This window comes from Lutra lutra, chromosome 1, assembly GCF_902655055.1.
Source record: "Lutra lutra chromosome 1, mLutLut1.2, whole genome shotgun sequence".
Lineage (NCBI taxonomy): Eukaryota > Metazoa > Chordata > Mammalia > Carnivora > Mustelidae > Lutra > Lutra lutra.
The window spans coordinates 156827698-156851658 of record NC_062278.1 but is presented as its reverse complement, the minus strand read 5'-3'; the positions used below and the strand labels follow the sequence as shown (position 1 = coordinate 156851658).

Here is a 23961-nt window from a genome sequence, read left to right as displayed (position 1 = left end):
CTCCAAATGCTGTCTAGAGACAGCATGTCTAAGGACATGAAGTCATCCACTACCTCCCCAAGTTGCTGGAGCTCTCATGATAGTAGCTCTGTCCATCCAGCATGAGCTCGAGAGCCAGACAGAACAAGGCAGCAGGGCAGAAAAGCACTATTGGGGAGTCACAGAGACCGAGTCTGTTCTCCGGTGTGATCCTTCCCAGCTGCATCTATTTCAGCCAATGTTGCAATCTCTGGGGGGCGGGGGGTGGGGGGGACAGTTTTCTCCTTCCTAGGGAGACCGAGTATTAAACCAGATGATGTAAATAAAAGGTGGGATATCATGCCCAGTACAAAGCAAGGTGCACAGTGTATTTTAGATCCCTTCTTAATTTGCATCTTTTCACAATATGTCTTATTTCCAAGTCCTCTGGATCCCATCGACACTACCCTAAGGATATAATAGTTGAAAAAAACCACAAAGTCTCTCTCTGGCTTTTGCACACGTTCAGTAGGACTTCATCTAATTTGTCCAGCCAAAAGGAGACTGTGAGACCCTGCCCCTCATCTTCTGAGTCCCTTTTGCAGTTGCTGACTTACAGATACGACATTTTACCCCTGACATGAAAGACACGGTGCCAACATGCACAGGATCCCCGGACCATCACTGACCACTCAAGGTCTGATAACATCAAAGAGCACCATATTCCTCCGTCTGAGTGTAATGAGCTTGTATAGTAGATAAACTTCTGAAATTAGGGTCTTAAACAGCTTCCACCAATGACACTTACTATCAAATTTTTTAAGAGCTTTGTAAATTACACTTTACAGATGGCCAGCTTAATACATGAGCCAAGCTTTTAAAAATGCTACTTGAAATACAAACCATCATCATCAGCACTGACACCGTTATGGTATATGCTGCCTTGTGAGGGCACGTAGTGTGTATCCTAGTGGGTGAGTATATGCATGTGAGACACTTAATATGCTCATACACGCCCACGTGCTCACAGTCAGATACACAGACACACATTCATATGCCCATGCACACTTGTTCATTCACACACACATAGTTAGCAAGAGCTTCGTAGCACATGCTTAGCTTTTCTGCTTCCACATTTACAGTGTAACCAGTCCTATTATCCTTGCCAATTTGGGGTTCAGAAATCTGCAAAATAGTCTTAGAGCCATTGCTTATTATTCACACCAACACGCCTTTTAAAAATCACTAAGAATAGGGGCACCTGAGTGGCTCGGTGGGTTGAGCGTCCGGCTCTTGGTTTCGACTCAGGTCATGATTTCAGGGTCGCAGGATGGAACCCATGTAGGCTCTACACTCAGCACAATCTGCTTGTCCCTCTCCCTCTCCCTCTGCTCCTCCCCACCCCCACACACACCTGTGTGTGCGTGCCCTTGCTCTCTCACTTTCTCTCTCAAATAAAGAAAATATCTTTTAGAAAGTAAAAATAAAAGTCAATAAGAGTAATTTTTATGGCTTTGCCATGCTGGTATATCTTGTAAATAAGCATCAGATGTAAATAACTGCAAGTAAACACAAACCCCTAAAACACCTTAGGGGCTCTGAAATAAAGAATGGGGAGTAAATAAGACTGATGTGTTCAGATGCACATTCCAGTGACCATATAATGCCTATTCCAAAGAATCCATCTTGCCTTCCCACATCTAAGTCATTTTCATTTTTATTGGTTCTCCCCAAACAAATTTATATGATAATGGTCATGTTTCATAAGGGGGAAAGAAAAAGAAAAAATGAAAAAAGCTTAGGAGCCAGGAGAGGGAAAGAGGAAACTGCTTTTCCAGTGTTATTAAATTCTAAGATACAGATTAATTTCTACTTCAGTGTGTGTCTGAACACCTAAACTAGGGGGCTTCAAAGAAAAATGTATTTTCTTTTATAATCCCAAATAAGGATTTAGGTTCTTGACTCGCCAGCCTCTTTCTTGGAAGCAGCAAGTCTCGGATTTTTCCGTGGTTGAGTCTGAATGAAACCAGGCAACCATTCGTCTCATTAGCTAATATTCACGAGAACCTCTGGAGATGGGATGGCTGAATTCATCTCTTTCTGATTTTTTTCAAAGCACCACTTGAAATCGAGTTAGAACTGATTTTAACCCTTCTGTGGCTGTTCTTAGGATTTGTTTCATCTCTTCAGTGCTCACCACGTGGTGAATGAGCATTGACTGGCTGCTGCGTGAACAGTTTGCAGGCCCTGCCCTCAAAGAGCACAAGTGGTCCTTGGGCTGGAGGGATTAGGGTGCAGAAGAGTAGACAAGAAAGCACGGTCCAATGTGAGATCTTGTGAGAAAGAAGGCAATTCAGGATGCTGCCACACCACCTCAAGGTAACATCAAAGCAGCCACAGGAGGCCAGGGAAGGCTTTGCAAGGAGGCAGCATCATAACCAAGCCAAGTTTCCCAGCAAGAGGGGACCGGGGTGCCTGCGCAGTTTGCTTAGTGAGCTGTCTTTCTCTCTTTCCAGTAAGGAAAGGATAAGGAAGAATGGGTTCAATGGCAGAATATGAGAACGACTTTAAGAGGTAGGAGATGGGGGGCAAATGCCAACCCCATTACAAAGAGATGTGCAAATTCATTGCATGGCTGGGAGCATATTTTCATGACTACATGCATTCCAGTCCTCATTCTGAAAAGACTACCTTCAACTTCAGTAGAGTTTAATGAATGGATACCTAGCTGTTTTAGTTCATATTCTATTGAGACAGTTTATGGTTCTTTACCTTTTGCGGTGGGTAAGTTGGGAGAACCAGAGCCAAGAACTGACAGGTAGAACATAGAGGCTCAAGCTGGAAACCAAGGAGACATACTTCCGGTCCACTGGTCTTTTTCCTACTCCAAGCTTTTCATCCTGCATTGACTGTGTGGGCGTGCCCTCCAATGAGGTTGACAATTTCTTCTAATCAGCAGACTGAGACAATGTATTAATTTATCCCATGCCAGTCATTCATAAGCCTTTCTTAGGAGCTTATTAAGATTGTTCAGCTTTGTTTTTAAGACCAGGAAGCTTGTGATCTACAGAATGTGTTTGTGAAAATTCACTACAGTTCATTAATAATTTTTTTAAATTAAGGTAAAATCATGAGTCTATACAAATATAAAAGGAACACATGTCAGAATTTTTATTTGACTCATTAATTAATGAGAGAACCAGTATAATGTCCCATCTGGTAAAAAGGAAGAATTCAAACATCACACATACGTAGGCGATCAGGAGCGATGACATGAATTTATGAATGCATACCAAATGGGTCAGTCCTCAGGGGCAACAACTGATTACATCCCACCAGACATAGTTCACTTGCATTTCTAGGGACAAGAGGCCTTTGCATCATCAACAGTTTTCTACAAGTTGTAGAAAATATGTAAAATAGCCCAACAACAATGAAAGGGGGAGATGGCCGGAAAGGTGAACTAGACACCCAGATCTGTAATATTTATGCCTGTTTCAAAGTCTTTCACAGTTTTCCCAATTTTCCCTGACTTCCCCTTGAGTTCTTTTCACAAATCTATGAGGTCATCTAAGCAATTCGTATTTGACAGTGGAGAAAACTATGGTTGGGATTGTTAAAATACTTGTCACCAGCCCTAAGAACCTCTTGGAGAATATTATTAAAATAGAGATTCCTGGGCTCTGCCCAGGCCTAGAGGGTCAGATCCCATTTGGAGATCTGAACAGCTAAGCCTTCCCCTGGCTTCTGAGTATCATCAGACTTGAGAACTGCTGTGACATCCGAAGACCCACAGTGGGCCAGTGACAGACCCAGGACTGCATGGCAGGCTTCCTGCTCTTTGTCATGCTCGGTACTTGGGTCCACATCAGGGTTCTGGCCGGCTGCCTTCATGGCTGTGTCCTTCACTCTGTAAGGCTTTCTAAATCCTTCATAAAATGAGAAAAGGAGAGCCCTTGAGACAGAGTAAGACAGAATAAGCCTCCCTCGGTGTCTCGTTTCCATTCTCTAAGTACATTACTGCTTGGCAAATGCATCAACTTAATTAAAACTAAATGTAATTCTAATGCACCAATTTGATTTAAAAATAATCTTCACAGTCACCAGGACATCAAAATGCAATTAAGGCTATTTGAGGAAAGTCTCTGATGCATATTATGTTCCGAGGCTGCACCATGTCAGGAAACCCAGACCCTCCTGAATGCCGCTAATGTGCTCAGCAGCCATCCTTTCACTCAGATGCCTCTTCCAATTAGGTTCTGGAGAGCGTGATCCATGACAGTTCAGGAACATTTACCAAATCCATCCAAATGGCCCTTTAGCTGAATGCTTTTTCTCCTAGCTGCTCTCCAGACTTGGGGAAGCACAGGCAGTCTCACGGATGTCAGGTTTAAGACAAAATTAAACTGCAGATTCAGGAGTTCCTCGCTACCTACCCGTGTGCTCAGACTGTAAAAGGCTCTGGACCAGGACTATGGAAATTGAGAAGCAGGTCTAGCGAAAAATTAAGCAGTGGATCTGAAGTTAATGGAGCCATTTGGCTCCTTTTTATGTTCCCCTGAGCTGGTTTTTCCAGGACATCTCTTTTGGCTGAGTGACTCTGGTTGCTATAAGACTGACTTGGTTTTTGTTCATTTGTTTGGCTTTGGTTGGTTGGTTGGTTGGGTGTTGTTGTTGTTTGGTTTGTTGACTTTTTTGTTCCTAATGAATAGAAAAGGGTCAAAAATACTAAAGGTAGCTGAAAAATACTTGGCAGATTCAAATGGGCAGTTCTCATGAGTTTCACAAGGCTTGGGTGGTATAAGAGGCAGCTGGATTTAGTTGTGTTAGTTGTGGATTCAGAACCTGCCTTTAACTAGTGAACCTTCTTACCTTCTTACTTGTGTGCAGAAGGGGCTGGCTGTGCCCACTTCATTCAGTGAACCCGCTACCCCTCTCCAGCCCGTTTGGCTGTCCTCTTCCACTATTCCAACACCTCTGTCGCAGTCAGCAGCTGGATGGGGAATACTAGCTCCAGCCACCAGCCCTTGCCACAGCCTTCCCGTCACTACCTGGGGTGGAGGGCAAGAGGGAGGGGCAGATGAGAGAGAAAAGCTTTTTCCAAAGCTCTGAATAACACTGAGGTCACTTAAGAGGCCAAAGATGATTTCATGAACCAACCATCCCTGCCAAAATCCTAAGAAAACACCCATTTGAAAGGTAATAATCACTAGATCTTCTCATTTCTTAGTGAAAAAAATTACACTTTCAGGTAAAAATTAGAACTTTTGAGGCCTTAATGTCAGGGCTAAAGCGTTCCACATAGGCATTCTCGTCCAACCCACACAGCAACTATGCAAAATAAATATAGTTTATTAAGTATTTATTACGTATAATATGTAGTTGTATAAACATCATTGAGGTAGCTGAGTCTCAACAAAGCATGTATGTTGGGATTTGGGCGGGGGTGGGGGTGGGGCAGTCAATCCCATGCTTGCCTGTCCCCTCCACCCCCAGCATATTTCTTCTTGTTCAGCAAAGAGGCTTAATGTAAATTACCAGCTTCCATGTCTTTCCCCTTTAAGAGTACCAGCACCTTAACTAAAGTAAAATCTCTTAACTACTTGGAAAAAAAAAAAAAAAGAGTACCAGTATCTTGAGGGCAATAATTACGTCTTAACAACCATACCAGCCACCATCTGCTGTGGGCTTATCTAAACATGCTATACAAGTATTACCTCACCCAATCCTCAAAAATATTGATGAGGCAGGTACTGTTCTCTTCCTCACCTTACAGATAGGAAAACCAATGCTTCAAAGACTCTTCTCATCTTGTACACTCAACACATACCCACACCTACCATAAGCATTCAAAAAATACCTGGATGTCCTATAATTTCCTTTGGCTCAATAGGCAAAGATGGAGGAATAAAGAAAGACAAATGTCATTGGCATTCCAGAATATACAGTATAGCCAAAACATTGTGAAAAGAGCCCAGAACATCCTTCCTTGTCTCTGTGCCTCCCAGTTGAGGGCCAGTCTGAGGTCTCAGGTTGTCTCAGTGGAGAAGGGGCTTCTCAAATGCTGTGACCCCATTGGGGGTGTCAGCATCTAAACTCCTAGGAATCTGTGGTGCCAGTGTGGAATGGAGAGACTGGGCAGGGGGCCTCAGGACAACTCCCCTCCCACCTCCTAGAAGACCAAACCATGGTCATACACCTTGCAGAATAGTTCTCTGAAGCTGGTTGGGCTCAGCAGGCATTATCCATACACTCTGTGACACCGTGTCCTCTAAGTCACTAAAACCAGTCTCCCTCATGGTGAAAGAAAGAGGTTCCTCTGTCCACCTGAAAAATTGAGAAATGAGGGAAGCAAAGGACTGCGGAAAATGAACCAGATAGCAGCCATCCTGTTATCACACACAGACACAAACACACACACTCATGGACCAGCGCTGTCCCCTCACTGTTGAGCCATGATTCTGCACTTAGCTGTTGTTACTCTGTTCCTACTCATGATGGTAGCACACAGTTCCCTCATCGTGTCAAGACTTTCTGAAAATCATCCTCTGGATCCAAGACCTATGTTAGTGAGCAAACCAAAAGAAAAGGTCAGCTGTGGTGTTCTGACCTATGCCAAATGGGGTAACTATGCCAAAGGGGAAACTGATCCCTTTACCATTTACGAATTACATTATATTGTGTACATGTATGATTCTTGGGTACAGCAAAAGGCTTACCTGAACTTGGGATGCTCTGATTGAATTAAGAAAAGGGAACCTTTTTTAAAATGTTTGGGGGCTTGACAAGTTCATCTCCAGGAATTTGGAAATAGAGCTAAATTATAAAATCTGCACATTATGGATTGGGAACATAAGGTCTTCTGAAAGAAAGAGAGTAAGTGTTAGACCAGCGCAGGACTTTGAAGTGTGAGAACCCAAAATGAGAAAGAATTGTTCCATGAAGAGGGGCCTGGTCGGCCATAGAAACCTGAAACATTTGGGGGAAGAGAGTCACTCATTGGCGGTGTCCATCCTAAGACCAGCCACAGGAAGGAGGATTTTTAGGCGTTGGGCCTCCATTCCTCCAGGAACCATGGACAGGCTCTCCCTATGTGGAGCAAGGGAGCAGAATGTTTGAATTTAATTCCTTGATGGCAGGATATAGTGCACCAAAACCACAGACAGGAGAAGAGAACAAAGCTGAGAACAGGTTGAATGGAGGACTCACAGGTGATAGGGAAGGGTGGCCACATTGGGCCACCCAAGCTTGCAGCTGGGAGTCAGGGGAAGAGCGCACCCAGGCTGTAGGGGCAGCTTATGTATGGCAAGCAGCCGGGGTTAGCTGGTTTCCCAGGCTCCCCGTGGATTAGCAAATCTGAATAAAATTTCACATGTTCCAGGGCATAAGGGCTGTCCCTAGTTATCTGGTATATGGCCCCAGGAGCAGACAGGGCTGGGGCTGGGGCATCATGGCCTGAACTGTGAGAGTCCCAAAGGAAGAGGTTGGGGTGTTGGCTTAACAAGTTGCTTAAGGGGAACTGACTGGCCTCTAGTGAGAGTCTCAAAACTAGGTCAAGACAAAACATATTACTCAGAGGGGTTTTATCTTGCTCGCCTCCTCGGATCCACAGGCCTGGATCCCATCTTGAAAAGGAGTCTAAGTCTGAGTGAAGGAGCAGTGGAACGAGTGCCAAGATTGGTGGGGGATGTGGGGCAGGGGCAAGGAGCAGGGCCAACCTCATGGGCCATGGGTTTGCTGACCGAGTTTCAGAGCGTTGCTGTCTTGGATTCAAGTGCTGCCTGAGGCAACCTCCTGCCTGCAGTGAAAACAGACATTAGCTGTCTCCTCCAGATGACTAGAGTAGTTGGCTAATATCAAGAGTCTACCCTGATGTTTTATATCTGCATCCCATCTATTCCCTTCATGGCCCTTATGACAATTTGCAATTTCACATCCATCAGTTAGAGATACAATCTTCCTGTTAGTATCTATAACCATATTCAATGTTCTGTTATCTGTGTGCTTATTTGTATCCATCTTTCTCACTAGAACATTAACTCCAGTGAGGACATTATTCTCCAAAGATTACCCAGAGTCAGTATTCTGGAATATTTGTTGAATGAGTGGGTAAACAAATAACAAAAAAGAAAAAATATATATTTGAATGTAACTCTCCTCCCTCACTAGGCAGTTTTCTGGTCCTGGCAGTGCTCTTTTATAGGATAAGACAATCCCCATCACGCTGTCAAGAGGATGTTTGGTAATGCTCATAAAATTATAGCTGTGTTCCAGTGAGTGCCTTGTTCTAATATGTGGTTTAATTACCATGTGTCATATGCTCAGGGACAGCCCACCTATGGCCACGGTAAAGAGTGACTCTCTATCTGAATTGTAAAACCAGCAGTTAGATCCAGGCAGTATCCTTTCTCACCCTTAGGAAAAGGTGCCTCTGCCCCCACCCTCACCTCCACCTTTTTTCCTTACTTCCTGTTTCTACCAAGCCATCAGCAAAGTCACTGGACTTGATGCTAACACATCGTTTCTTAGGTCATTAGGTTAAGTAAAATCAGCTGGAGCGAGAAAGATTTTTCTACATCAGCTTTCATCCTTGCTGCTTAATTAAATCCCTCACCTGGGAAAAGAGTGATTTTCAGCCATCTCTCTTTCTATGGCATCAGCACGGAACTGTGACTGTTGAAATACCAAAATGCCACTCGTGTTTAATCCTTCAGGTATAACAAGCCTGTTCTATTTGGAATCCCCTACGAAGATAGATATTAACTGAGAATTGAAAATGACAGCAGAGGAGATTGAATCAGAATACCAAATGAACCCATGGATCTATTTCCTCTCCTGTTTCAATCCCTTGAAATGTCCAAAAATATATATTTTTTAAAAACCCTCCATAAACAGTACTAGAAAATAAGAAATAATAGCATCTGAGACCCCAAAATTTTGAAAAGTTCCTGGCAAACTACAGCAACTAGAATTGAGGACAGTGAAGATGCCCGGAGACCAAAACATGCTCAGGAAAAAGTAACTTTTAGGTATAAGTAGGGGGACATTCAAGGAGACACTGAACTCCCAGCAAATTCATTGAAGAACATGAGGGTGTCTCCAATAGCTTGAGTGCATTAATGACCCAAATTCTTCACCTTTTTCCTATACTCCTATCCTTTGCCGTGGGACCTTATAGTTCCTGTCACCACGGAGGTGGAGCTGCTGTCCCATCCCTTGAATCTGGACTGGTCTCATAACATGCTTTGCCCAATAAAACAAGGCAGAAATGACAGTGTGTTGATTCCAGCCCTGGCCTTGAAGGCCTTATGTGTTTTGTGTGTTTCCATTTGCTGCTCTTAAAATTCTGGCATTGACATGAATGTGCAAATTAGCCTTCTGGTGTATGAAAAACAGGAAATAGGGCCAAGTCTCCCCAGTCATTCCAGCCAACAGCCAGCCGACACTCAGGTATGGGAGCGAGCCATTGTTTTGTGGCTGTATGTTACACAGCACTATCATGGCAACATATAACTGATGCAGACTCCCAGCTGTGTTCATGACACCACATTACTGCTTCTAATGGGCAATAGGTAGCAATGGTATTTGACTCTAGAATCAAAGGAACAGCTGTTTTCAGAAGAAAAGGAACCTATGCCTGTGTGAGTGCAGAAGTCTAAGAAAGAAAAAGAGCTGTGTTTAGGTAACTCTTGACCCCAGACCATCTAGAAGGCAAGGGAAGGGAAGGAAAAGACAGGTGTACTTAGCAGGAGAATAAACTGATCTCCCCCTCACAAAGGTTAAGAAAGACCCCCTGTTTAAGCCATTGGGGTAGTGGTAGGAGGCCCCACACTGCTTGCCTGCTACATTTTCAAGCATCCAAAAATGATAGGCCCCAATCGAGACTCCCTGCTCTTTTAAGCAGAACCTGAAATTATCCCTTGCACTTGGGAGAGAGAGACAGTGCAGACGCAGAAGCATGTAATAGCAGAGAAGCTCGCCCAGCTGCCCACACCCATCTACCTCTGTTTTCAGCCGTTAATGTAAAGAAACAACTAAGAAAAAAGGAGAAACAACCAAGAAACACAGATATTGAAGAAAATCCCTTGACATGAAGGTGAAGCAATAAAATAAAGAGGAGGCCAACCAATTCTAGGGGAAAGAAAGAACTCAATAAAGGAAAGAAATACTGTTTTTAAAAACAGAATATAATGTTCTTAGAAATATCTATTATAATATCACATCCATAACAGGAAGTGGCAAATATGAATAGGAAACTTCCAGAAATAATAAAGAACCCTTCTCTATATGTAAAAATAAAGCTAATATTGAGGTACCTGGGTGGCTCAATTGGTTAAGCACCTGATTCTTCGTTTTGACTCAGGTCATGATCTCATGGTTGTAGGATCCTGCCCCAAGTCAGGCTCTGTGCTCAAGCAGAAGTGTGCTTGAGATACTCTCTCTCCCTGTGTGTCTGCCTCTTCCCCTGCACTCTCTCCCTCTCCCTCCCTCTCAAAATAAATAAATTCTTTTAAAAAATAAGGCTATATTATTTTTTCAAATACAACATGGAAATAGTACTTATTTTGAATGTATAACAAAACTATTTTCATGGGTGGGAAGAACTGAGATAAAGTCATGTTTATTTTACTTCTATTTATTTTAGGATTATTTGTGTAAATGAAAAACTATTACTTGTGAATCTGAAGTGTGATCTTTTTTTCCCCCCTCTCCTTCCCCATTCAACATGTTCACTCTTCATTATAGGCCAGGAGACATGATTACTCTTCTAGAAGACACCAATGAAGACTGGTGGAAAGTAAGTATTCCTCTTTCTTAAAAAAAGAAAAAGAAAACAAAACAAAACAAAGAATCACTTGGTAACTGTAATTACAACAAATGAAACAATTGTGGACCCATGTCTCCTTTTTCCTTCCAGGGGAAAATTCAAGACAGGATTGGCTTCTTTCCAGCCAACTTTGTTCAGAGAGTACAACAAAATGAGAAGATCTTTAGATGTGTTAGGACCTTCCTCGGTTGTAAAGAACAGGGGCAGATGACAGTGAAGGAGAATCAGGTGAGTAAAGCATGCAAGCACATAACAGGTACCACCAAAACAGAGAAAAAAATCACTAACAAACATAATGGCACCCATAAATCTGAATGAATGGGGTCATAGTCCAAGTGTTCACTTTGAGAAAAGAGAATACTCACTCTGGTGGTATTATGTAGTGTAGCACAATCTAAACCTGCAAAACCAGAATGTTCAGAAGCTCATTTAGTGTTATGTGTTCACAAGAGGAAATACACATAACGTTATGGCAGCAGAGTAAGGACATCTATCTGGGCCTGGTGCCTTTTCTCTGAGGACCACTAGTCTCTGATGTGGACACCTACTCCAGTTTTGGTTCTGTGCTGGTGTACACCAATGCATGGTTAATTTTTTGTAGTCTCTTAGGAATACTTTGTTATTACTTCCTGAGGGTTCCACAGTTCATTGCATTTGTCTCCAGTCACAAAAAAACCTTCTAAATAAGGTCTCCTTGTCTAGACTCCAAGTTTCTGCCTTTTCCCTGGAATCCAAGACACCTTCACATTGCTGCATAAAACATAATCAGGACAGAGGTAACCAGGGATTATCTCACACCAGTGCCTGGATGTCTCCATACATCTAATCTAGAGGTTTCTGGCGCCATCTTGCTCTAGAGCCATGTTGAATGTGAGGGTCAACATGCAACAGCAAATAAATGATGCTGTCAGTTTCCTAAGAAGTGAGGAATGAACTCCTTCCACGTGTACGTCTTTAAGCTCCTTACTTCTTGCTCCCCCATCTCACTCCTGGAATGTTGACAGACACAAAGTGACAAGACACACACAGCTCAGCTCCTTGTCCTAGCTCTGCCTCTCTTTGCCTTCTTCCAGCAGAGAGAGGGCTTCCTACTGCCCCTGCTTCTCTGACTTCCAACTTCCCTCATGGTAGATCCTGTAACCTCCCTATGAAGTAAAAATAATACGCGAAGACCTCCACATTTGCTCTTGGTGTATTGGGGGATGATTTGAGAAATCAGACACTAGAAATTTCTTCAGTCCCCTAAAAAAGTTTCACAATTAACTCTAATTTCCAGTTTGGGGAGCCAAAGCCTTACCTTTCTTTCTGTATCCACTTTTGGTATGGTAATTCTAATATTTCCTGAGGCAATTAATGCCTCTAGTTGGAAATGATGAGGCTCACCCTACAAAGAAGTGAATGAAAATGAAAATGAAATTAAAAATGTATTAGTAATTTTAATACTATCCCAAGGTGCCTGGGTGGGTTAGGCGGCTGTCTTCAGCTCAGGTCATGATCTCAGGGTCCTGGGATGGAGAACCCCGCATTGGGCTTCCTGCTCAGCGGGGAGTTTGTTTCTCCCTCTGCCCCTCCCCCCAGTCATGTGCTATTTCTCTCTCTCTCTCTCTCAATCTCTCTCTCTCAAATAAATAAATAAATAAAATCTTTAAAAGAATAATAATAATAATTTTAATACTATCCCAGTTTGATAGCATTGCCCAAAGACATCTTGAATGTCATTTTTGCAACTGCCTACAAAGATAGTTTCTAAGTCCCATAAGACTTTATATTATTTTATATTTACCTTACTTTATATCTGATTTATAATTTTAAAAAATTGGTTTATCTAACTTGATCAACAATTTTATGTGCCACACATAGTGCCAAATACTTGATCATCTTCAAACTAACATGTATACTCTCAAAGAATAATGATTTACCTTTTCTTTATGACTATTTAAAAGAAAAATCTTTATATCTAGCCCAGGGTTCACAGAGAAGGAAAGAACAAATTAATACAGTCCTGGACATTGCCACAGTGATAATTATCACAAGGACCATCATTATTATTACTAATTATTTATGTCATATATATATTTATAGAGTATATATACCTACAACATTTTACTTGAGATCCCACACAGGTCCTATGAATTTTTTGAATAATTAATCACTATTTATATTTTATAAGTGATGAATCAAAAGTTCATACATGTTATATCCCTTGCTCAAGGGGACAAAAACCTGGTAAGTAGCTAGGCTGGAACTTTTTTTTAAAGGTTTTATTCATTTATTTGACAGTTAGAGAGAACAAGCACTTGGGGAGACAGAGAAGTAGGCTCTGCTGGGCAGGGAGCCTGACTTGGGGCTTGATCCCAGCACCCTGAAATTGTGACCTGAACAGAAGACAGACACTTAACCATCTGACCCACACAGGCACCCCCAGGCTGGAACTTAAACATAGGTCTGCAAACTCCAAGCCAAAATGCTTTCCACGTGCCCTGAACAAGGTGGCACCAACTTTGAGCTGTACAGCACCATTTGCATAGTTTGGCTCCCAGGGAAGGGAATGTCATTAAGGCAAGTATCCTAGGACCAGAGAACTCCTTAGAAACATTCTTACTCCTGTAAGTGCCCTATTGGGTTATCTTTCATTTCAGGCAATGGAATCATCCTCATCAGACTGAGACCCCAGCTCTAGTGCCACACACACCCCCCATACAGCAAACGGGCACTTTTCCCAGCTGGGTTCCATGCCAGGGCTTCTCCAAGTGTACCCAACTGTATCCTCCCTGTTGCAAAAATTTGAAAAGTCTTTTGAATGAAATAAATTCAAGAAGGATATCCATCTTTATTGGCAGAGTGTTAATAAATAATTTTGCCAGCATGTTTGATTTTTCCCTCAAAATAATCTTATGCTTCCTCACTTGAAATTGAACATTGTCTTTATGTTGTTAATATACAAGTCCATGAAATCAGAAGGCAAATTAAAGTTTGCTCAATTTTATCAATTTTCCAGAAGCAGAGCATCAACTCAGTGACTCCTACCAATTCCTTGACTGTTTAGTCCCCAAAATTCTCTTTTCTGGGAATGGGCTCACACCTGTCTTCTCCACTCCCGTGGTTGAAGTACAGTCTTCCAGGATGGGGTGGGTGGGGGAGAGGCATACAACCCAATTTCTTCAGTTAGACATGCTCAAGACATTAACACAGCATTTCAGCCTGAACCAAATGAATCTGCCCATGATTCTTTTAAAAAGTTCCATAATCCCCGATATTTGTCCATCCTGGTGTTTCTGAGAGTATGGCTTGAACCATCTGAATCATAATCACCTGGGAGCTTGTGGAAAATGCAGACTCCTGGGCTCCATCCCAGACCTGTGGAAGCAGATCTTCTCAGGGCAAAGGCAAAGAATCTCTCTCTTTACAAACTCCCCAGGATCAAAGCTGAAGTTTGAGAATGACTTTCACTTCCATTCTCTCACTTTCAAATCCTGTGTAGTCCTGTAGCAACTGAAGGCATTTTCATGTCCAATTACATGTGGGTCAACAAAGGCACTGAGGTCTCTAGCCCTACGCAGATTCTTTATTTTCCATCTTTGCCATCAACACGGCAACCAATTTTGGAAAAACATCAGCCACTTAAGAGAAAATGTACATTTTAAAGATCTATTATTGTGGACATTGCTGCTATGAACATTGAGGTACAGATGGCCCTTTTTTTCACTACATCTGTATCTTTGGGGTAAATACCCAGTAGTGCAATTGCAAGGTCATAGGGTAGCTCTATTTTAAATTTTTTGAGGAATCTGCACACTGTTTTTCAAAGTGGCTGTACCAACTTGCATTCCCACCAACAGTGTAAGAGGGTTCCCCTTTCTCCACATCCTCTCCAACACTTGTTTCCTGTCCTCTTGATAAGTCAAGCAGAGAAAGTCAATTATCATATGGTTTCACTTACTTGTGGAGCATAAGGAATAACATGGAAGACATTAGGAGAAGGAAAGGAAAAGTGAATTGGGGTATATCAGAGGGGGAAATGTAAGATGAGAGACTGTGGATTCTGAGAAACAAACTGAGGGTTTTGGAGGGGAGAGGGGTGAGGTTTAGGTGAGCCTGGTGGTGGGTATTAAGGAGGGCATGTATTGGATGAAGCACTGGGTCTGGTGCATAAACAATGAATCTTGGAACATAAAAAAAAATAAATAAAATTAAGATGTTAAAAAAAGAGAGCATCTTAAAAATAAATAAATAAATAAATAAATAAATAAATATAAAGATCTATTATTAAGAAAAGTTTTTAAAATTTGGCTCCAAATCACTTAGTGTCCTAAATTAGTTTAGGCGTAAAATTTCTTTTTTTTTTTTTTTTTAGGCGTAAAATTTCAAAACATATTGGTCAAAATGAGGAGAGCTTAACCTAGTAGCATACCCTGTGTGATTTTGGCAAAGTCACTTCTGAATGTCAGCGTTCTTATCTGTAAAGTCGGCATAGTTGCACCTCCCTCTTGACATGAGTAAGGGTGAAACATGATCCCCTGTGTAAAATGCCAGCACTGTGCCTGACCACCCACCAATGCATAGCAAGGTCCCTATGCAGCCGGCACCATCTAGAGTGAGTTCCATATTCATCTGCAATGGCCAGCACTGCCTAGAATTACCTAGTAAACATCAGAAAATAGCCAGTATGGTATTTGCAACTCTAAAAATATAGACAAATGCTCTTTAACAGGGAAATAGAAGAAATTCGATTCTGAAAACAAATGCAATGCATCTCTTTGATCAAATCACATTTCTGCCTCTGGGGTTAATTTGTCTCATAATGATTATATTATTTTTTCACAGAGCTCTTATTTCCAAAGAGAATCAAGTTATCCTTTTGTTGTGAACACAACTAGAGTTTGCACTAATGCCAAAGTTTGTGTTTTCCTTATTTTTAAAATCTAAAAAATGTTCTTATTAAACCATAAAAGTATTTCTTGAAATTCATCCATAGTTCTGCCATCCCAATAGAACTGTTTTTAATGATTCTTTGTATTAAGTTGAAGCTTTTAAAGAAAAACAGGCAAATTATTTTTAGATTACTAAACTAAAATGTATTTATCGTGGAGAAATTTGAAAATTACAAAAAAATATAAAGAAGAAAATAAAAATAGCAGGTAACTCAAGCATCAAGTTATTATTGACAAAAACAATTTGGTATATTTTCTACCAAACTTTTCTTATAATTAATATTTTGGTGTATCATATTCTATTTAGTGTTCTGAGGTTTTTTTTTTTAACTTAGTCATTAAATGTTTCTCAAAACAGTTTTTATCAGTTCTCTAACATTTTATCACATACATTAGGGTTTGGCAAACTATGGCATATTGACCTATGGTCAAATCTGGTCCTGTTTTTAAAACAGAGTATGTTGAAACAGAGCTATATTCATTCATATGTGTATCATCTGAAGCTACTTTCACACTAGAACAGCTGAGTTGAGTGGTTGCAACAAAGACCATATGGCCTGCAGAGCCAAAAATATTTACTATTTTCTTCTTTACAGAAAATGTTTGTCAACCCCTAGTCTGGATGTACAAGAATGCATTTCAGTATTCTCCTGTTGTTAGATATTCCATTTTAATTTTTTAATTTTATTTTTATTTAATTTTTTAAACTATTGATAATGCAACAAACATGTTTAAACCAAAATCTTTTCTCCATAACTCTGATTACATCCTTTTTTCTTTATTTTTTTTTCTTAATCATTTTTTTATTTGTTTTCAGCATAACAGTATTCATTGTTTTTGTACCACACCCAGTGCTCCATGCAATCCGTGCCCTCTCTAATACCCAACACCTGGTTCCCCCAACCTCCCACCCCTCACTGCTTCAAACCCTTCAGATTGTTTTTCAGAGTCCATAGTCTCTCATTGTTCACCTCCCCTTCCAATTTCCCCCAACTCCCTTCTCCTAACTCCCCATGTCCTCCATGCTATTTGTTATGCTCCACAAATAAGTGAAACCATATGATAATTGACCCTCTCTGCTTGACTTATTTCACTCAGCATCTCTTCCAGTCCCGTCCATGTTGCTACAAAAGTTGGGTATTCATTCTTTCTGATGGAGGCATAATAGTGTATATGGACCACATCTTCCTTATCTATTTGTCCGTTGAAGGGCATCTTGGTTCTTTCCACAGTTTGGCGACCGTGGCCATTGCTGCTATAAACATTGGAGTACAGATGGCCCTTCTTTTCACTACCTCTGTATCTTTGGGGTAAATACCCAGTAGTGCAATTGCAGGGTCATAGGGAAGTTCTATTTTTAATTTCTTGAGGAATCTCAGCACTGTTCTCCAAAGAAGCTGCACCAACTTGCATTCCCACCAATAGTGTAAGAGGGTTCCCCTTTCTCCACATCCCCTCCAACACATGTTGTTTCCTGTCTTGCTAATTTTGGCCATTCTAGCTGGTGTAAGGTGATATCTCAAAGTGGTTTTAATTTGAATCTCCCTGATGGCTAGTGATGATGAACATTTTTTCATGTGTCTGATAGCCATTTGTATGTCTTCATTGGAGAAGTGTCTGTTCATATCTTCTGCCCATTTTTTGATATGATTATCTTTTTTGTGTGTGTTGAGTTTGAGGAGTTCTTTATAGATCCTGGATATCAATCTTTTGTCTGTACTGTCATTTGCAAATATCTTCTCCCATTCCGTGGGTTGCCTCTTTGTTTTGTTGACTGTTTCCTTTGCTGTGCAGAAGCTTTTGATTTTGATGAAGTCCCAAAAGTTTATTTTGGCTTTTGTTTCCTTTGCCTTTGGAGACATATCTTGAAAGAAGTCGCTGTGGCTGATATCGAAGAGATTACTGCCTATGTTCTCCTCTAGGATTCTGAGGGATTCCTGTCTCACGTTGAGGTCTTTTATCCATTTTGAGTTTATCTTTGTGTACAGTGTAAGAGAATGGTCGAGTTTCATTCTTCTACATATAGCTGCCCAGTTTTCCCAGCACCATTTATTGACGAGACTGTCTTTTTTCCACTGTATATTTTTTCCTGTTTTGTCAAAGATTAACTGACCGTAGAGTTGAGGGTCCATATCTGGGCTCTCTACTCTGTTCCACTGGTCTATGTGTCTGTTTTTATGCCAGTACCATGCTATCTTGGTGATCACAGCTTTCTAGTAAAGTTTGAAATCAGGTAACGTGATGCCCCCAGTTTTATTTTTGTTTTTCAACATTTCCTTAGCGATTCGGGGTCTCCTCTGGTTCCATACAAATTTTTGGATTATTTGCTCCAGTTCTTTGAAGAATACTGGTGGAATTTTGATTGGAATGGCATTAAAAGTATAGATTGCTCTAGGCAGTATAGACATTTTAACACTGTTTATTCTTCTGATCCAAGAGCATGGAATGGTCTTCCATCTTTTTGTGTCTTCTTCAATTACTTTCATGAGTGTTCTGTAGTTCCTCGAGTACAGATCCTTTACCTCTTTGGTTAGGTTTATTCCCAGGTATCTTGTGGTTCTTGGTGCTATAGTAAATGGAATCGATTCTCTAATTTCCCTTTCTGTATTTTCATTGTTAGTGTATAAGAAAGCCACTGATTTCTGTACATTGACTTTGTATCCTGCCACATTACTGAATTGCTGTATGAGTTCTAGTAGTTTGGGGGTGGAGTCTTTTGGGTTTTCCATATAAAGAATCATGTCATCTGTGAAGAGAGAGAGTTTGACTTCTTCATTGCCAACTTGGATACCTTTTATTTCTCTTTGTTGTCTGATTGCTGTTGCTAGGACTTCTAATACTATGTTGAACAGGAGTGGTCAGAGTGGGCATCCTTGTTGTGTTCCTGATCTCAACGGGAAGGCTGTGAGCTTTTTCCCATTGAGGATGATATTTGCTGTGGGTTTTTCATAGTTAGATTTGATGAAGTTCAGGAGTCTTCCCTCTATCCCTATACTTTGAAGCATTTTAATCAGGAACGGATACTGGATTTTGTCAAATGCTTTTTCTGCATCAATTGAGAGGACCATGTGGTTCTGCTCTCTTTTCTTATTAATTTGTTCTATCATATTGATTGATTTGTGAATGTTGAACCATCCTTGTGGCCCAGGAATGAATCCCACCTGGTCATGGTGGATAATCTTTTTAATGTGCTGTAGGATCCTGTTTGCTAAGCTCTTGTTGAGAATCTTAGCATCCATATTCATCAGTGATATTGGTCTGAAATTCTCCTTTTTGGTAGGGTCTTTGCCTGGTTTGGGGATCAGGGTAATGCTGGCTTCATAGAAAGAGTCTGGAAGTTTTCCTTCTGCTTCAATTTATTGATACAGCTTCAGGAGAAAAGGTGTTATTTCTTCTTTGAAAGTTTGGTAGAATTCCCCATCAGGTCCTGGGCTCTTGTTTTTTGGGAGGTTTTGGATCACTGCTTCAATCTCGTTAGTAGATATTGGTCTATTTAGGTTGTCAATTTCTTCCTGGTTCAATTTTGGGAGTTTATAGTTTTCCAGGAATGCATCCATTTCATCTAGGTTGCTTAGCTTATTGGCATATAACTGTTGATAATAACTTCTGATGATTGTTTCTACTTCCTTGGTGTTAGTTGTGATCTCTCCCTTTTCATTCATAATTTTATGAATTTGGGCTTTCTCTCTTTTCTTTTGGATTAGTGTGGCCAATGGTTTATCGATCTTATTGATTCTTTCAAAAAACCAGCTTCTAGTTTCATTGATACGTTCTACTGTATCTCTGGTTTCTACCTCATTGATCTCAGCTCTAATCTTGATTATTTCCCTTCTTCTGTGTGGAGTTGGTTTGATTTGTTGTTGATTCTCCAGTTCTTTAAGGTGTAGAGACAGCTGCTGTGTTCTGGATTTTTCAATTTTTTTGAGGGAGGCTTGAATGGCTATGTATTTCCCCCTTAGGACCGCCTTTGCTGTATCCCATAGGTTTTGGACTGAAGTGTCTTCATTCTCATTGGTTTCCATGAATTGTTTAACTTCTTTGATCTCCTGGTTGATCCAAGCATTTTTAAGCAAGGTGGTCTTTAGCTTCCAGGTGTTTGAGTTCCTTCTGAACTTTTCCTTGTGATTGAGCTCCAGTTTCAAAGCATTGTGATCTGAGAATATGCAGGGAATAATCTCAGTCTTTTGGTATTGGTTGAGTCCTGATTTGTGACCCAGTATGCGGTCTATTCTTGAGAAGGTTCCATGTGCCCTTGAGAAGAATGAGTATTCTGTTGTTTTAGGGTGGAACCTTCTGTATATATCTATGAGGTCCATCTGGTCCAATGTGTCATTCAATGCTCTTGTTTCTTTATTGATTTTCTGCTTCAATGATCTATTTCTGAGAGAGGTGTGTTAAGATCTCCTACTATTAATGTATTCATATCAATATGACTCTTTATCTTGATTAACAGTTTTCTTATGTAATTGGCTGCTCCCATATTGGGGGTATAGATATTTACAATTGTTAGATCATCTTGGTGGATAGTCCCTTTAAGAATTATGTAGTTTCCTTCTGTATCTCTGACTACAGTCTTTAGCTTAAAATCTAATTTATCTGATATGAGAATCACTACCCCAGCCTTCTTTTGAGGCCCATTGGCATGAAAGATGCTTCTCCATCCCTTCACTTTCAGTCTGGGTGTATCTTTAGGTTCAAAATGGGTCTCTTGTAGACAACATATGGATGGGTCCTGTTGTTTTATCCAATCTACAACCCTGTGCCGTTTTATGGGTGCATTTAGGCCATTCACATTGAGAGTGATTATTGATAGATACGTTTTTATTGACATCGTGTTACCTTTGAAGTCTTTCTTTCTGTAGATTGTCTCTATATTTCCATTCAATGCTATTCTTAAGATTTTTCCTCTTTTATAGAACCCCGCCTTAATATTTCCTGCAGTGTTGGCTTGGTGGTTGCATAGTCTTTTAAGCCTTGCCAGTCTTGGAAACTCTTTATCTCTCCATCCACTTTGAATGTCAGTCTTGCTGGATAAAGTATTCTTGGCTGCATGTTCTTCTCATTTAGTGCCCTGAATATATCTTGCCAGCCCTTTCTGGCTTGCCAGGTCTCTGTGGACGGGTCTGACGTTATTCTGATGGGCTTTCCTCTGTAAGTAAGGAGCCTCTTTGTCCTAGCGGCTTTCAAGAGATTATACCTACAATTATGATTCCTCAATTTGACTATCAGGTGCCTTGCTATTTTTCTGGAATCTATAATCTTGGGTGGAGACCGTTCGGCCTCTAGTACATGAACGCTGGTTCAATTCACGAGATTGGGAAAATTTTCATGAAGAACTTGTTCCACTATATCTTCTAGACTTCTTTCTTTCTCCTCCCCTTCAAGGATTCCAATAATTCTGACGTTGGAATGTTTCATGTCATCATTTATTTCCCTGATTCTGTTTTCATGGTTTCTAAGCTGTTTGTTCCAGGCTTCCTCTTGATCCTTTCTCTCTATCTGTTTGTCCTCCAGATCACTAATTCTGTCTTATGTCTCAGTTACCCTAGCTTTGAGAGAATTTAGATTAGGTTGGAACTCATTGAGAGCATTATGAACCTCAGCCCTGGTAGCTTTTAGCTCTGCCCTAACATTGTGAACATCCTGTCTGGTCGCTTTCAGCTTGGCCCTAATCAATTCCGTTTGGTCATCCATGGCTTTCTCCAACCTAGCTATTGCCTGGATAATTGTTAGACTGAATTCTCTTTCCGACATATTGTCTATGTTGATAGCCATTAGCTCTGTTGCAGAAGGTCCATCCTCTGTATTTTTCTTCTGTTGGGCATTCCTCCTCCTAGTCATTTTGGTGAGAGATGACTGAACAGATGTAGCTGGTTGTATCAACCATGGTGCAGTCTGGGTGTACCCTGGAACACTTCTGAGCAATCAGGATTCCCCATCCAAATGAGAGAAAAAAGAAAAGAAAAAGAAAAAAAAAAAAGAGAGAGAGAGAGACAGGAAAGAAAGGGAAGGTGAAAGAGAAGGTTCAGCCCAAATGGGCCCCAAGGTAAGATTTATGAGGTATACAAACAAAAACAGACAAACAAAAAGACTGATAAAAGTATATAACAAGAGAAATATATGTATATGCAAATAAAGGAAGAACCTTGTCGAAAAGAACCCCAAGTGTAAGATTTATATACTATCAGGACAAACACAAAAACACAGAAACACTGGTGGAAGAAAAAGATGGGAGAGTGGTTATAAATTCTCAGTGTGGGCGAGGAAGGTTGTTTTGATTCTTCCTGGATGTATTTTGATATCTTTGTTAAAGGACTCAATTTTCCTAGGCTAAGGGGATTAAAAATTGTTTTACCTATAGGGGTAGTATTGATTGGGGAAAGGGGAATTACTTTGAAGTTTAATTCTATATGAATATTAGAAAATAAAAACAAAAAAGGAATAAACTAGACTAAACTAAACTAAATTTTTAAAAAATTCAAAAAATAGAAATGCAAAAGAAAAACACAGGTGTATGTATCAAAAAGTTCAGGTTAGAAGGTTATTATGGAATTTGATGTACTGGACAGCTCGCTGTGATGGTAAATAGGTTAAAAATTATCTATATTTTTAAAATGAGCCAGAATAGTGGGAACAAATTAAAAATAAAAGTTGTCCTATGAAGTAGTGGTGGTGGTTCTCTTGTAGTCTTTTTTTTTTTTTCTTTCCTGGTTGGTTTTCTGGGGAGGGGCCTGCCACGTGGGTTTTCAGTCAATGATGTTCCCTGAGTTAAGTCCTCCAGTCCCCCTTAAGGGGGGTGGGCTCTGAGAAACTGGTTATTTCAGGCTTTTGTTCTCTGGAGGTTTTTATGTTTGTTCACTTTTTTTTTTTTTTTCCTCTCGCCTTGACCGCTTTTGCTGGTTTTTGTAGGTTTAGAGGAAAGCAAACTGCACCCTGACCTCCCTCCCTCTCAGAGAGAAGCCTCAGTCTGTTCTTCTGTGGGTGTTGCAGAGCCCATATAAATCCCCCCTTGGCCGCTGGCAGAGCAGGTTCCGAGTCACGGTCCCTGGGGACGCAGGATCTTCTGCTTGTACCCAAAACCAAAGCAGTGGCAGCTGTTTGGGCAGCTCCAGACCACCAGAGAGGTTCCAAGCAGCGATCGCACACTGAGATTTTCCTGCCGGCCTGGGCTGGGAGTTCCTGGTCTTTCTGGGTCTAAGAGCGCCCGGCTTGCGCGCACCTCTCTCAGGGGAGGCTGTGGGTCGTGCGCGCGTCTCAGGCTCTGAGAACAGGGCGCAGGTCTGAAAGCACCAGGCTGGGCCTTCGCGCACCTCTCTCAGGAGAGAGTTTGGGTCACGCGTCTCAGGCTCTGAAACAATGGCGCGTGTCAAAGAGCGCCGGCTGGGCCTTTGTACCTCTCTCAGGGGAGGATGAGGGGCGCGCGCATCTCAGGCTCTGTAGCAGGGCTCACACGTTCTGCCGTCCGGCGTGGCTCCCATCCCCTCACAGGGGCCAGACCCCACACAATCTGGGGCGCGCTGGCGGCCCAGGGACCAAGACCTGGTTTCTCCACTGCACTCTCTCTGGCTCAGTGCCAGGGGAGGCTGTCCTGGGACCGGGGACTTAAGCCCCTATCCCTAGCCGCTCCAATTCCCACAATTTCCCCCTTGAGATCTTTTGCTCTTTTGGAGTGCTTTCAACCAGTCTCCAAGTTAATGCTGGTCCCCAGACGCAGGGCACTCTCGCTCGTATTAGGGGTAGTACTTTCCAACCGGTCACCTCTGGTGACTCCCTCCCCCTTTTGTTTATCTTCCGATATCAGTCCGCCTTTCCCACTCCGCTTTACCAGCCCACTGGCGTCTTCTGCCCCTGTAGAGATCCAGATGTGTGTAATTCTGATCTCGGGCTGATTTCATGGGTGATCGGAGTTCTTTGGTAGGTAATCAGCTCACTTTAGGGTACAGGTTGAAAAGGCCTGATTACATCCTTATGATAGACTTTAGAATTTATAGAAAAACAGATAAAAGATTTTTACAGTTCTTGATACATATGACCAAATTGTTTCTAAAAAGTGTGTGCCAATTTCTACCAACATATGTTATTGGTTTCAGGGGTACAGGTCTGTGATTCATCAGTCTTATATAATATCCAGTGCTCATTACATCACATGCACTCCTTGATGTCCATCACCCCTTTACTCCATCCCTCCATCCTTCTCCCCTCCAGCAACCCTCAGTTTGTTTCCAGTGATTAAGAGTCTCTTAT

General features: G+C 41.4%; 1 protein-coding gene across 4 annotated transcripts in view; it reads left to right on the top strand.

Annotated features, from left to right (window-relative positions):
• STAC (SH3 and cysteine rich domain) overlaps positions 1-23961 on the top strand; it is a 151901-nt gene that overhangs the window by 119491 nt on the left and 8449 nt on the right. For 3 of the 4 annotated variants that reach the window (XM_047741160.1, XM_047741168.1, XM_047741177.1), the window contains exons 9-10: positions 10705-10756; positions 10877-11014. In XM_047741160.1, the coding sequence (XP_047597116.1) occupies positions 10705-10756; positions 10877-11014 (190 nt within the window). Of the gene's footprint in view, positions 1-10704; positions 10757-10876; positions 11015-13425; positions 13571-23961 lie in introns of those variants that run through there. The other variant, XM_047741187.1, reaches the window with a different exon arrangement.